Source organism: Thamnophis sirtalis, unplaced genomic scaffold, assembly GCF_051295495.1.
Source record: "Thamnophis sirtalis isolate CommonGarterSnake01/CBP01778 unplaced genomic scaffold, rThaSir2_p1.2 scaffold_6, whole genome shotgun sequence".
NCBI lineage: Eukaryota > Metazoa > Chordata > Lepidosauria > Squamata > Natricidae > Thamnophis > Thamnophis sirtalis.
This window is the reverse complement of record NW_028261386.1, coordinates 89,191,216-89,206,134: the sequence shown is the minus strand read 5'-3', so window position 1 is coordinate 89,206,134 and position 14,919 is coordinate 89,191,216. Positions and strand designations below refer to the sequence as shown.

General features: G+C 41.7%; 1 protein-coding gene across 7 annotated transcripts in view; it reads left to right on the top strand.

Moving 5' to 3' along the window:
• Positions 1 to 2,502: 2,502 nt before the first annotated feature.
• Positions 2,503 to 14,919, top strand: part of ECT2L (epithelial cell transforming 2 like) — a 106,541-nt gene continuing 94,124 nt past the window's right edge. For 4 of the 7 annotated variants that reach the window (XM_087718360.1, XM_087718359.1, XM_087718357.1 and 1 more), the window contains exons 1-6: positions 2,503 to 2,569; positions 4,477 to 4,701; positions 8,823 to 8,935; positions 10,639 to 10,801; positions 11,967 to 12,216; positions 13,442 to 13,575. In XM_087718360.1, coding sequence (XP_087574486.1) covers positions 4,636 to 4,701; positions 8,823 to 8,935; positions 10,639 to 10,801; positions 11,967 to 12,216; positions 13,442 to 13,575 — 726 coding nt within the window. In that variant the 5' untranslated portion in view covers positions 2,503 to 2,569; positions 4,477 to 4,635. Of the gene's footprint in view, positions 2,570 to 3,693; positions 4,702 to 8,822; positions 8,936 to 10,638; positions 10,830 to 11,966; positions 12,217 to 13,441; positions 13,576 to 14,919 lie in introns of those variants that run through there. The other 3 variants (XM_087718361.1, XM_087718358.1, XM_087718364.1) reach the window with 3 other exon arrangements.

Genomic DNA, 14,919 nt, shown 5'->3' with positions numbered 1-14,919 from the left:
ACCGCGGTTCGCCCACATAACACCGATCCTCCGTGAGCTGCGCTGCCTACCTGTTGATCTCCGGGTGCGCTTCAAGGTGCTACTCACCATTCATAAAGCCCTTCATGGTAGTGGATCTGACTATTTGAGAGACCGCCTTCTGCCAATTACCTCCCTTTGTCCCATCAGATCGCATAGAGTAGGCCTCCTTCGAATTCCATCCGCCAGTCAGTGCTGACTGGCGACTACGCGGAGGAGAGCCTTCTCGGTTGCAGCTCCGATGCTTTGGAACGATCTCCCCGTGGAGATTCGCACCCTCACCACCGTCCAGACCTTCCGCACAGCCCTCAAGATCTGGCTATCCCGTCAGGCCTGGGGATAAGATCCTAATCTCGCCCCGCCCGAATGTCGAATGAATGTTGTGTTTTTATTGGTTATTTTCCTTTATTCACATTTCTTTTGTGTCCTGTCTTACACTCCCCTCCTATGAAATGTAAGCCGCCCTGAGTCCCCTTAGGGAAAAGGGCGGCCTATAAATGTCAATAAAATGACTAAAAAATGACTAAATGACTGGACTTGTCCGCTTGAATTGCCGGCGGCCTGATTGACATTGACATATTTGCTCTTCGGCGGACTTCGTGCGAGACTGAATAGAGGAAGGAAGTCCAGCCAGAGGAGGCGTGGCTTAGAAATTTACATACTCAGTCTCAAGGCTAGAGGGCTTAGTTAACCCATGATTGGATTCCCTTCGCAGCACCCATAGAAGGACCGTTCAGGTAAGACAACGGTCATTTTCAGGTGTACATTGATCTCACCCATTTAATAACCGTGAGTGAGAAAACAGTCTCAGACATTTGTCTGCAAGCAGACAACCAAGCTCAGAGAGCAGCAAGGATTCCATAATCATCTCTGTTGCGTGCGTGTGTATGTATGTGTGTGTTAGTTGCTTTCAGGTAATTAGCCGCCTATATGTGCATGGTCTTATTATTTTCAGCTGATTGGTGAAGAGGAAATAAAAAACATGCCAGACACTTATTGTGTGAAAGTGAGTGGTTTCATATGGAAATCATATTGATGGCTGATTAGCATCATAGCTTGATTCTCACAGTAATAATACCCTTTCTCTGCTGAGCTTTACTCATCTGATCCCTTCCATATAAGTGGGGACCACAGTAATTCTCACTATGATAGATATTGACAGGTTTTAATTGTTTCAGAGGTGTTATTCAGTGGTAAGTTGCTTCTGCTTTCTGGAAAATCGAATCCCTACTTTTATTGCTATTTGATGTGGATACTCATGGAAATTGCCACTGGGGATGTGGACCCTCTTCATGTTATGGTGGCTTAATGACAAATGTGCTGCATCTTAACGCATGATGTGGTCAACTAATAGAAGAAGCTGATGTCCAGGTAAGCAAAAGAATACCTTGATCCTTAGTCTAACTGAAGTAGTCAAAGTGACTCTCAAGATTGCTTTCTCCCTAATTAATCCTAAAAATCAGGAAATTTTTTGGGAAGAGATAGATAGGATTGCATTTGTGTTATATGCCATATATTTAAATGAACACAGCTTCCCCACTTTAAGCATACATCCCCTCTTCTCTTCTTAGCATAGGTGACCCAAAAGAATGGTGGAAATGGAACAAGAAAAGAGTAGATTCACTGGGGAAGAGTAGGAGAAGCTGGCCACAAAACTGAAATAAGATGTGGGTAAGGAGCTGTGGTGGGATTCAATTTTTTTTTACTGCCGGTTCTGTGGGCATGGCTTTGGGCGTGACAGGGAAAGGAATACCGCAAAATCCCCATTCCCTCCCCACTCTCAAAAATTCCGCTACTGGTTCTCCAGAACCTGTCAGAACTATTGAATACCACCTCTGGGAAGGAGGTGTAACTGGGCAGGAAATTAAAGAAAAGTTGGAGTAGACTTGCTTAGAAGTTACAGAGAATACTAAACTCGCTATGAGAACAGCCTTTTTCTGCAAGCATTGCTTTTGTTGCCTGTGTCCTGCAGGTTCTATTACTACAAACTACAAGAACTCATGTTCACAGCTGATTTGGAGAGGTCTTATTTCCACTTATCAGGTTTCCACTAATGCAAGGGGCTTTTTAAATTCAAGCTGATATTGTTTAAAAGGGAAAAAGTAGAAGGAATTTGCAGGTGTTTTCTTGGGGTTTTTTTTTTTTTAGCAAGGAAAAATAGTATAGGGATGTCAAACTCAAGGCTGCAGGCTGGATCTGTGCAGCAGCAATGTATGAAAGTTTGGGTTTTTTTAAATTCAGCTTCCCTTTCTAGGAAGATCTTTATCTCTCTCGTTCTCTCTTTTTTAATCAAAGCCCCATCAGAAGAAATACTGTCATACAGGTTGATAGATACAGTGCTACAGTGCCATAGAAATCCAAGGAACTTTGCCCTTGTAAATAGATTCAAACTGGACAAGAAATATTTTCCTCTGGTCCTGAGTCAGCCAGTGTTGGCTAAAAGCCCAAGGTATGTTGTATTGTGTACATTGGTTCCTATGGAGATGTGGAGAAGACCTTCAGCCAACAGTACTGGCTTTTCTCGGAAGGGAAAGATCCATCAATTCTTAAGGTAAAGTAGTTGATCTACCTGTGATTATTTATTTGTTCGAACGTGTGAATGGATACAGAGGATACTGAGGGGTCGGGATGTGTGTATTGTGTGTGCTGTGTTTCAGAAACTGCGGAGTTGGTATTCTCTTAGACTAAAAAGAACAAAACACGTCATAGTACTGAATCCCAAGACTGATACACAAAAGCTTAATTTGTAGTATAAGGTTAATAGGATTCAAATTCATTTCAGAGTGCAATTATTTCCCTTATAATGAAAACATTCAAAATTAGCCTATCAAAAAGAAAGAGTGAAAACAAGATCGAAACTTGGAATGTTAGAGGAGGAAAATCTCCCCTTTTTGCTTTTCCAGTGAATATTATTGAGCTTTAATCCCTTTTCTTTCTATCCTGTCTTTCTTATATTGAGGTGTCACAACCCCCCCAATCACAAAATCCACAATGGAGTTTTTGAAAAGAAAAAGTGTATGTTTTAATAAGAAACTAATAACTTTGTATTTGATTTCCCCCCTTCCACACACACATATTGGTAGTAGTCACTGATATATTTCCTGCATTTTAACCCCACGTTTTAAACAATTGTTCCTCCAAAGAGTTTGTGCAAGAATGAAAAAAGTGTCCATGTACAGAGTCTAGAACAAGTGATCGAAAGCTCTTCAGCTCATTGACCCCTTCCTGATGTTTCATACTGTTAATAGCTTCAGAGAAAAGAACTTTAATAATTCTAAAGTAAATGTAAAGATAGAAAAGGTGAACAGGGATTTCTTCAGATGTATAGTATGTAGAGCTCACCCAATAGCATCAGGTAGTACCAATTTTTGATCCAGTTACTAATACTGAGGATAAATTAAAATACCATCGTAGTTTTTTCATGTGGCCAAATTATCATGATGCAAATTAATTGATGTTAATATCTCACTCAACATGGATTGATGGATATCCAAGTAATATTTGAAAAAAAACCAAAGGATGTAGCGAAGGGTAATCATACAATATGAAAAGTATTTATTCATTCTGATAAAGTTACTAACTTCTAGAGATTACCCATGAGATAGCATTCCCAGTTCAGAATTCATACTTCAACCCCTTCTGCACATTATAGCTCCCCCCAGAACTTGCACAAACAATGCCCTTTTTGATAGGGGGACGATGCGTGTTGTAGGCCCAGCGTATATGTCAGATTACAGAAGGCCAATATGTATTTATTTATTTTATTTTTATCCAGCCTTTACTATTTTTACAAATAACTCAAGACAATGAACATATTCAATACACCTTCTCCTTCCTATTTTCCCCACAACAACCCTGTGATGTGATTTGGGCTTAGAGAGCGTGATGGCCCAAAGCCACCAAGCTGGACTGCACAAAAATCAATCCAAGTTTTATAGTTCTCTCTCTGTGTGGTTTTAAGTCAGTTTTGACTGTTAGTAGACTGCTTGGACTAGTCCCTGTGTTTGTAACTGGTTTACTATTGCCTTCATCCTAGGGCTGAGAGAGTGACTCAGATTCTGGTGAATCTGGTTCAGATTCACAGAACAGGCATTGTATCTAAGGCAGGATTAATATTCCTGATTTCCAGGTTTTTTATCCTGCTGCCAATTACAATAAACTGCCTCTATTTTACAGTATTGCCCTATTTTAATCAAACACCATATTTTGTTTCCACCACTATTAATAATACATAACATTAATAGCATAAATATGAAATCCTATGTTTCTTGTTTTATAATAGGATATATATTTCAAAAAATTGACACGGGATCCAGAATAATTTGAAGAAACTAAAGACACACTCCAAATGTTCAGCTTGTTTTTAGAGGTTTTGTGATTAGGATATAGATTTTAGTTGAATTTAGAACTCAGTATTTATTCTTGAGCTTGAAAGTTACACCATTATTCCATTTCTAGCCACTAATAGGAATCTAATTGATGTGTACAACAGAATTAACAGCAGATGAAAGTGACTATTACCTGAATAATTATAGTTCATACAATATATACACCTCGTGCTGACATTTGAAAAGCTTAGGACACCCTATAAGTGACAGACAGAGTCCGCATCAAATAATGGAAATCCTGCATACACGGTTCAGTTCTTGGACACCAATTGAAAACAAATCACTTAACAATCAGGTGAGTTAATATTAAATTAACACTGAACGCTTAAACTGCTACACTTTTGCTTTACAATTTAATATTTCCAAAACTTTCATAGCTCGCTTGTCCATTAACTGCAGGATGGTTTTGTTTAAATGTTTCCAGAAAAAAAGTACTCTATATGCCAGTTTGTTGTAGCAGAAATGTGCATACCATGAAATTGTGGTAGCTAGTTCTGTCTATAATTGAAGACTATCATAGTAAGACTTCATAAAACTTTTGAATTCTGCTTCTCACCTTCTGATTTCAACCAAGAGAATACTTTCGTTATTTTAGCACTTGCTAACCTAGGGGTTTTGTTGCCTGCAGTAAAAACATGCCGTTGTAGACAAATATTATTTTGATGTACATTTCACCTGTGGTTTCTATATTCTTACGTAAATCAGGAATAAATACAGTTACCTAATACAACTGTTGTTCTTTCTTTCTTTCTTTTTTTGGCCCCTAGCATAAAAAAATAATATGTTAAATCAATCTGATATCCAAAATGTTTCTCTCACCACAAACAAATTAATGCAACATTGTTTTTTAAAAATACTAACAAAAAAGAAAAAAGGGAATAAAACACAAAATACATTACAAAACTAAAGTGATACTTAAAAATCAGTGAAAAGTATATTAGATGCATAAATATATAAAGGCGCATAATTTTTGTATTATGTTATAGTGGAGGGATCCCTCCCAGAGAGAGGTGTTAACTATCGTCTGGATCCAGCCACGTGTCACCTCCCTGCTAGTCGAGACCAGCCAGGAGGGGCACGGGTCCAATATACAGGTGGAGGCACTCACCGCTCCCATGGCCTCGTCCACTTCCTCAGGAGTGACAAGTTGAAACTCGCTCCATAAAATTCGCTCAAGACCTTCCCCCGGTACCTCGGCTGGTACCAAGCAATTGGAATCTAGATTTGTCCGAATCCGAGCGACTTTATCCGTTAAAAACTGAACAAATTCCTCAGCCCTACCTTGTAAAGGGTCGTCCGCATCCCTCCCTTTCAAGAGGGAGCAGGCTATTCTAAACAAGGCGGCTGGGCGCGATTCAGCAGATGCAATAAGAGTGGCAAAATGCGCAGATTTCACCGCCCGTATTGCCACGAGATAGGTCCCGATAAAGGCTCTCATCAGTGCTCTGTCTGACTCGGAGTTACTGGCCCTCTAGCCGTCTCTTTTGGCGCTTCATCTCCCGGAGTTCCTCAGTAAACCAAGGAGCTCTCCTGGATGCACTACCTTGGAGAGACCGTAAAGGCACAATCCGGTTTAGAGCCCCCGCCGCCGCTATATTCCAAGCAGCGACTAAAGACTCTACCGGATTGTGGACAAGAGTGTCAGGTATTTCTCCAAGCACCGTCTGAAATCCCATAGGGTCCATCAGGCGCCTGGGGTGGAACCACCTAATCGGTTCCTCCTCCCTACAGTGGGGGATTGGTCTCCGAAAGTCAAGCCTCAGTAGGAAGTGATCAGACCATGACAAGGGCAAGATCTTAATGCCCCTCAAATCTAGATCACGTCTCCACTGCTCCGAGAGGAATATGAGGTCGAGTGTGTGCCCCGCTGAGTGAATCGGACCCTGGATTACTTGGGTCAAGTCCATGGCTGTCATGGAAGCCATGAACTCCTGCGCCCCATCAGAGTGTCCACCGAGCGAAGGCAGGTTGAAGTCCCGCAGGACTATAAGCCTGGGGAACTCTACCGCCAGCTCAGCTACTGACTCGAGGAGCAAGGGGAGGGCTGTTGCAACGCTGTTGGGAGGAAGGTACGTTAGCAACAGGCCCACTTGACCCTCAAGGTCCAACTTCACCAACAAGGACTCACACCTGACAAGCTCCAGAACAGGGATCCTACGAGGGACTAATGACCCTCGGATGATGATAGCCACTCCCCCACCCCTTTTCTGGGGTCGTGGCTGATGAAGCACCTGAAACCCTTCTGGGCACATTTCAGTGAGGAGGACTCCTCCCTCCGGGCCCAGCCAGGTTTCAGTAATACATGCCAGATCTGCCCTCTCGTCTAATACTAGGTCCCGGATAAGGGGAGCCTTGTGAACCACAGACCTGACATTTAGCAACAACAGCCTGAGACCAGGGCCCTGACCACTCTCGCCATCTGGCCCTGGAGTGGAACTAACAGGGCCGGAAGGAGGGATCGCTGCGATGTAGCGGACCCTCCTTCCCCGATAATGGCTAGCCCTATAGTTCCTGCCGTACCTGCCCCTTCCCATCATGACCGTAATGTTCCGGCCCACTCCCGCACCCGTAGACCCCGTTCCCCCCCCCGTAGCCTCCGCTCTCTCCGGCAGGCCATTAATCTCAGTCATTCTAGGATGGGAGATAGGCCTGGGCCCCCTACCACTTCTGCAATGGCACTCAGTGGAGGAGGTACCCGGCTGTTCTCCCAGTCCCCTCATACATACACAGTCACTCACTCATACATTCCCCACAAAGTTAGTTAAAAATTACAAAATAGCAATAGCAATAATAGCAATAGCAGTAGACTTATATACCGCTTCATAGGCCTTTCAGGCCTCTCTAAGCGGTTTACAGAGAGTCAGCATATTGCCCCCAACAATCTGGGTCCTCATTTTACCCACCTCGGAAGGATGGAAGGCTGAGTCAACCCTGAGCCGGTGAGATTTGAACCGCTGACCTGCTGATCTAGCAGTAGCCTGCAGTGCTGCATTTAACCACTGCGCCACCTTGGCTCTACAATACAATGACAATAATAATAAAAGTGGGTACAAACCTCAAGCATACATCACATATATACCACATACATATCCCATACAAAGAAAAATAAAAAAATTGCACAGATGTTAAAAAATACAAAGTGCATATAAAGTTTGTGGCAGAATCACAAAAGTCCGGTCTGCCAAAGATGTGGAAAAAGGCAAAGTCTGAGTGGCTAAGTGGTGTCCCTGGGGCGGCAAGAGGTAATGCTGGTCAAACAGATGGAATTAGTTCGTAAGTCTAGAAGCCCAGGGGCTGCGGCTGCAGGAAGGGTGGGTAAGTGCCAGTTAAAAAGGCGATGAGGACGACAAACCAGTGAGAGGAAGGTAAAGAAGGCACCAGTCAGGGCCAGCAATGGTGGCCACTGGAGGGAGTCTAGACCCCAGGCGCGCTGCCTCTCCAGAATAATGGCGCTAGGAATGAGATGGTCCAGAAAATGGTGCTGTCTGATGCAGCACTCCTGAGGCAATAGCAGCAGCAGATGACACTGGCCTCAACAGAAGGCCAATAGTCTATAATGGCTGGGGTAGTTGCAGATGGGAGGGGGGGAGGACATAAGTACCAGTTTGAAATAGGAGGCAAGTTCGTAGCCTCATCCCCCCCGCTTCTCGTTGTTTGTCCAAAAGAGGGCCAGTCGAAGGAGAGCAGCGTGCAAGCCCCGCAGCGGCAACAACCCAGGAAAGCAAGAAGAAAAAAGGGGGGGAAGGCTTGGAAGAACTGTGGCGATGGCAAGGCCCAGCCTCCCACTCCCGACCCACATAGTTACAGCGCTTCACCACCCTCTCCTCGGAGCAGGGCAAAGCGCAGACCACCACTCCACAATGTCCAGCCCAAGTCCAAATCCAACAAGTCCAGCAGACCCAGTATAGATTAAAAGAGAAACCTCTCTCCAGCGCAGCTAAAGGGTGCCCACTGACCAAGCGCCGCCGCCGCCGCCGCCAGCCAGCCAGGGAATATAAAAGACATGAGAGCACTGTCCAGGGGCCGCCCAAATGCGACCCCCCAGGCACTCGCTGCCCCAACGCCGCCGCCGTGCGCAAAATGGCGCTGCCACCGCCGTCAGTCAGCCGAGGCACGGAAACACCATCCAGGGGCCGCCCGGGAGCGCCCCCCTCCAGATGACCGTCTGCCTGGCTCATCTGATGGCCGGTCTCTCGCAAGGGCTCCTCTTTTTCGCAAACCGAAGGCTCCATCCTAAGCATTTGAGTGTTTTCCGCTCCTCGCAGACCCGAGCGTTCGGCTCGGGCAGCCATCTTATAATTAGATTATAAAGTGACCCTAAAGTGAAAAATTAGCAGTATTGTATGTGGTATGGTCTAATATTGTATGTTATTGAACTGTATTTTTTATTTTAAAAAATCATGTGGCTTTGTTTAGCTTTATCAGGAAAGAATCAGACTTGTAAGCCACTGGTTTGACTTGTGGACAGACAAACAACGCAAGCAATTTCTCTTCTTGATATTGAACCAGTGCAATAAGTCACAGCTGAAGTAAGTGAGCCACTTGCTTTAGTTTAGTACTATGCTTTGTGAAAATAAAAAGTAGATTATGCAAGGGCACCTTCTATAATATAAATTATTTACTGCACCATTGTTTGCCTTTTCTGGAGCCCAATCCTATAATTAGCTGGAACTCATTGAGATCTCCCAAACAGAGATCTAGAAGTACTAATTCTTATAAAACGTGGATGTACAAATTTGATGGACCAAAAGGCGTATTTCCAACCTTTGGGATCTAGATTTCAAAAAAACCTATTGGTGCTAAGGCAGAAAATTATTTTAAATTAATTTAACACTGTAAATATGGTTATTTCCTTGGCATTAAATAATTTCCCCTGTTCAGTTAACAGTTGTAATTTAGCTACAACTTTTGGTGGGTCTTTGGGCTAGTTGTCCATATATGTTAGCAACTGTCCATATGTGTTATAAAATACATACATGAAAGCCAGTGACACGAATACCTTACTTCTGTATTGATGACAAGCTAAGTCTTATTCCATAAAGTATGGAGCAAAAGAGTTAAGGAGTAAAATACATTTTGTCCCATGTACAGCCTTATTTTCCAAGAAATCAGGGGAAGGTGGGACAGAATGGGAAAAGTACATGAGATAGAGATCTGCCTCTGGTATCTAAGATCTTGGACTCATGATATCTAATGTTAAGGTTGGCCTCTTCTAAATTTGAACCTGTCCACTAGCTTCCTATGAAACTGGAGATTATAATCATGTCTCAATTCACAGACACTAACAAAAATATTGATGTCGCCTGCCTTAGGAGGTGCTGTCACATGAAAATGAAAGTATAGAATAATAGCATAGAATAACAGAGTTGGAAGGGACCTTGGAGGTCTTCTAGTCTAACCCCCTGCTTAGGCAGAAAACCCTATACCATTTCAGACAAATGGTTATCCAACATCTTCTTAAAAACTTCCAGTGTTGGAGCATTCACAACTTCTGGAAGCAAGTTGTTCCACTGATTAATTCAAAAATTTCTGCAACAGGTTCTCTGCCTGGTTGTTGGATGGGTGTGGCTATGGTGGATGTGGCCTAGTGAGCTGCCTGCACTATGGTGGGGGCGTGTTTTTGCCTTCCCCAGGCTACGGAGGCTTTTCTTGAGCCTCTGGGAAGGCGAAAATTGCTTCCCCTAGGCTCCGGGCCCATTTCCAGCCTTCTGGAACTTCTGGGAGGTTTATTTTCTCCCCTCCCAGAGCCTCCACACGGGCCCTACACTTACTTCGCATCCAAAATGGGCCACATGGAGTCTCCTGGGAGGGGAGGAGTAAGAGGGGAGGGGTATGGCATGGCGGGAGGGAAGGGGCTGCCAGGGGTGGGATTTGGAGGTTCTCTGAACTGGCCATAATGTTAGCTACAGGTTCTCCCAAACCCGGGCAAACCCATAGCAGCCCACACCTAGATTAATTGCCAGGAAATTTCTCCTTAGTTCTAAGTTTCTTCTCTCCTTGATTAATTTTCTTCTCAAGTGAACTTGAGAAGTTGAATATATGGGGAGAAAGCACAGAGGGGGAGAATCATGGCTTACTCATTAAATGTTTAGAACCTCAAACATGATGTTGCTTTCTATTTAACACAAGCCATGGTTCACTTTTACAGTCCTCTTCTCCTGGCAATAAATGTAAGTATTTTCCTAGTTCCGATGATTTATTTCATTTTGTGTTTTCCTTCCTTGTTTCATAGGTGTGTTGAAAAATGGCTTGTAGAAAATATCCCACTGACTCATGTTGATTTCACCACTCTGCTGCCGCGTTTCATATCTCTCTATATATTCTCCTTTCTCAGTCCAAGGGAACTTTGTGCTGCAGCCCAAATCAATTGGCACTGGAAATTTTTAACTGAACAGGTAGTATCAAACTATGCCTTGTTCTCAGGTGAGCCAATGCTACATGCTAGAGTTGTAGAACTATGGTCCTCTAAGTGAAGTTCAACTCCCAACTATTCCAGATTATGTGACCCATGGTGAGATACTAGGAACTGTATGTCAGCAACATTAAAAAATCATAGGTTATCACCCCTCCTTTGTTCTTTGAATAAGTCCCACCAAGTTCAAAATTGAGAGTGAGGATTACAGAGTCACTTTGTAGTCATCCCAATTAAACACCAAGTTCTTATGGTTATTGATTTGAAATGGCATGAATGTTTGTAACATTCCCTAGTGATGTTTCCCATTTGTGTTACCTGTCTCTTAATTATGGCAATTTCTTTTCCAATCTTGAGCCCTTAGATGAAGTAGGTATCTTTCTTATTCCATATGGAAGGAAAATAGTCCTGTTATCAATTATTAAAATTCATTGGCTTTATTCAAATTTAAAATGGGAAACTACCAATTGTAGGAGAAGGAGTGGCAGAATCTGGGGGCAGAGTCGAAAAAGGAATCAGCTTGGATTCTACGTAGTCACAAATGGACTGATCCAACCCTTATCTACCACTAAAATAGTGCTAACTGTTAATTAAGTAGATTGCTGTCTAGAGGCATGAATAAATAAATTGATTTAATTAAAACTTCATATCCATGCCCAATAATCAATACAATAATTAGCAATAATTAATTTTACATTCAGGTGGCATCTATCAGATCCATTCACCAATTAACAATACAATTAACATACATATGGAATTTAAATATAACCTTGCTTCTATGTCTATTTATTTTTGTACTATTTATCAATTTTACTTATTGTTTTTCTATATCTCTTCTATTTCCACATATTATTAGGGTATGATCATAATAATTATTCAAATCAACCAGTCCAATTAAAATTAAACCAAATGATGAGGCTCCTAAGTTAAAATCCAAGGAATTACCTTTAATTCTCTTTTAAATAAAACAGATTGCATGTACCGGTACATTCCAGATCAAGGAAAAGGGAGAAGCTGGTATTTGTTTACATCATCCTCATAGATCTCTTACTTAGCTGATGTTAACAACAATTAAATCATACTTTACTTGATTTGATAAGTTTTCGTAATAACTTCTCTTTGAAAGTAAATGTTTTCACTTCTTTAAGGACTGTCTGTGGATGCCAAAATGCCTTAGGTTAGGATGGTTTCTTCCATATGTTCCTGAAAAGAATGAATATGGCGCTTGGAAGCGATACTATATTGCCTGTGCAACCAGCCTGGAATATTTAACTCCTAGGAGAATTGCATACCACAGCACCACTAGTGACCTCAAAACAAAAATTGAAGAGCAAGAGGAAAGATGGCAAGCAAAATGTCTTACGAAATTTATTCGAGGAGAACTGGCAGTATGCAAAAGTCAGTTTTGGTTCAGTTATTAGTAAGGGAGGATCCCATATTTTATCTATATAGCTGGGAATCATTAGGTACTTAAGAATATATGAGATGCATAGGAGTGCCTAGCAAGCCCCAAGGACTAAAATCTGAAATAAATAGCTTTTTAAATAATTGCATTAGACAGAAAAATGGAAAAAGTTTGGCTCAGTTTGACCTATTTTCACAAATGCAGCAAAGTGATTAGAATATTAGGGCATTGTCTTCTCTTTGAAGTATGTGTATGCCTTCTTAAATTAATGTAATTATTTTCCATGGGGCTTGAATGTAAAATACTCTAATGAATGATTCCTATGCGTCATATCAAATGATTGCATAAGTGGAATGCAGTTTATAGAATGAGTCATTCTCCTCTGTTCCTTGCTGCTCCTATGAATTTGATTCTCTGCTTGTGCCAGTTTGTTTTAGATACCAGTAGTTTCCCCCGTTAGCTTAATTTATTTTATTTTATTTTTTACATTTCTGAACTATCCATCTCCCTCAAAGAATGTAACTGCAGCATTTACACTTACCTTGTTTCTCCAAAAATTAAGACCAGGTCTTATATTAATATTTGCTCCGAAAGATTAATTAAGGCTTATTTTCAGGTGATGTCTTATTATTGGGGTAATACAGTACTAAATGCATATGTCTGGCTGACAGTGTTAACTGGGGATTATTTTGGGAATAGGGTTTATATTATGAACATCCTGAAAAATTGTGCTAGGGCTTTCCAGTTGGGTCTTCTTTTTCTGGAAAACATGGTAGTAATCTCTCTCTTTCTCTTTTAAACTAACCTAGACAGAAATTTTGTGGACCAAATCCTTTATTGCACCTCCTGTAATGGCATGTTCCCATTACAGTCATTGTGATAAAAAGAATAGGGGGACAAAATTGAACAACTCATGTCAATCTTCTATTATGACACCTGTGGTGAATGCTTTGCCCCTTTTAGTAGAAGAGTTTACATTTTTTGTTTGTTGCATGTGTTTGAAGATCCAAATGTGAGGCTAGTTATGGATTGCCTTTTGATTTATATATAAATTCTCTTCTGATTAGGAATCTTGCACAGCTTATTAAAATCTAGAACTGGCTGTAAATTAAAATAGATTTTTAAATTAATAGTATAACCTGACAGTGAAAAAGGGAGCATAAATAATCACCTTTTGTAGCTGACATGTAATATAATTGAATGGGATTTATTTTTCAGAGGAATTATTCAAAGCTCGTCCACCTTGGATAAGTGGAACCCGGAGCTCAGGATTTTACAAGTCTGGATTTCCACCAGATTTATCCCAATCTGTCTATGACAAGGCTAAATTATCAGCCAAATTATTAATGAAGGTATTATTTTCCCCTCCCCAAATGTTTAAATTGTTATGTCTGTGCATATAGAGCTTCACTTAAGACTTGTCTCCATCCCCAAAATAATTTTGAGTAACAGTGCTTAGAGCGATGATGGTAAACCTATGGCATGAGTGCCTGAAGTGGCACGTGGAGTCATGTTGCCTGGTGTTTCCCGTTTCTCTTCTGGCTTTCTGGCACGCATGCGCATGATAATCAGCTGGTCTTCATATTTGCGGTAGTGCTGGAAACTGAAAGAGCTGGTCTTCCCTTTTCTGGTGTGAGCATTCACGCTGGCCAGCTGATCGTTGCATATGCATGCATGCCAGTAGCCGGAAAACTAGCCGGGTGGTGCGCATGCCCACACTGGAAACTGGAAGTTCATTTTTTGGCACGCACATGCCCCCTTGGCTGCGCCTCTTCCAGGTTGCGGCTCCGACAAGCGTGCAAAGTGCACATGTGCTTGCTCCCTTTTCGGCAATCAGTGCCAAAAAGATTCACCATCACTGGCTTAGAGCTTAAGCATGTGTTAAGGAGAGCAGTGTAGGCATCTGAGTAAGTGAACTTTAGGGCCTGAGGATGTGCTAAACAAGCAACGTTGGCACTGGGGTCCCTATTGCCAATCTCTGGTATTGTTAATCTCATTGTTGTGCCTGTGTTTCCATCAGTCTCCTGACTGAATAACGATGGTAGGAAAACCATTCTCTTCAACTACCTCCTTTAAATGGCTATGTAGATGAGTGTTGCTCAACCTTGGCAATTTTAAAATGAGTAGACTTCAACTCTCAGCATTCCCATCCCAATGTTGAAAAACACTGACCTACACAAATAATCTTAAGAACTAGCAAAGATGGTGTAGGGTAGTGGCATCTTGTCTGGTACTCCCTAATGACTGCAGCTGACACTATCTTTGTTTGTATCAAATACAGCTAGTGTCTTTAGTGTCTTTTTTCCTTGTTAGAGAAATTTTGTATTCAGGATGCAGCATTTTCTGTATTTTGACAGTCCTTACTGAATTTTAGCAGGCACTGCTTAAGTTCTCAAGATGTGGTGTGATACTTTTCATTTTGGTCTTCTGGCAGATCTAGTTGGTTAAACAGCAGCAAATTGATTTTTCTGAAGCCGCTCAAGATTCAGTCTGAATCTTTGTAGCAGAAGACTAAAATGTTTAGCCAACAACAGAGGAATTAAATGTCAATGGTCTGGGGATTGGTATTAATCAAAAATATTGCCCTTTTCTTTTGTTCTGAGCAAATTAACATGCTCCCGACCTGTACATTCTCAGAGAACAATTCATTAAGAAGAAAATGCAGGAAGATCCATTGCAATTTAAATGTAAAATGG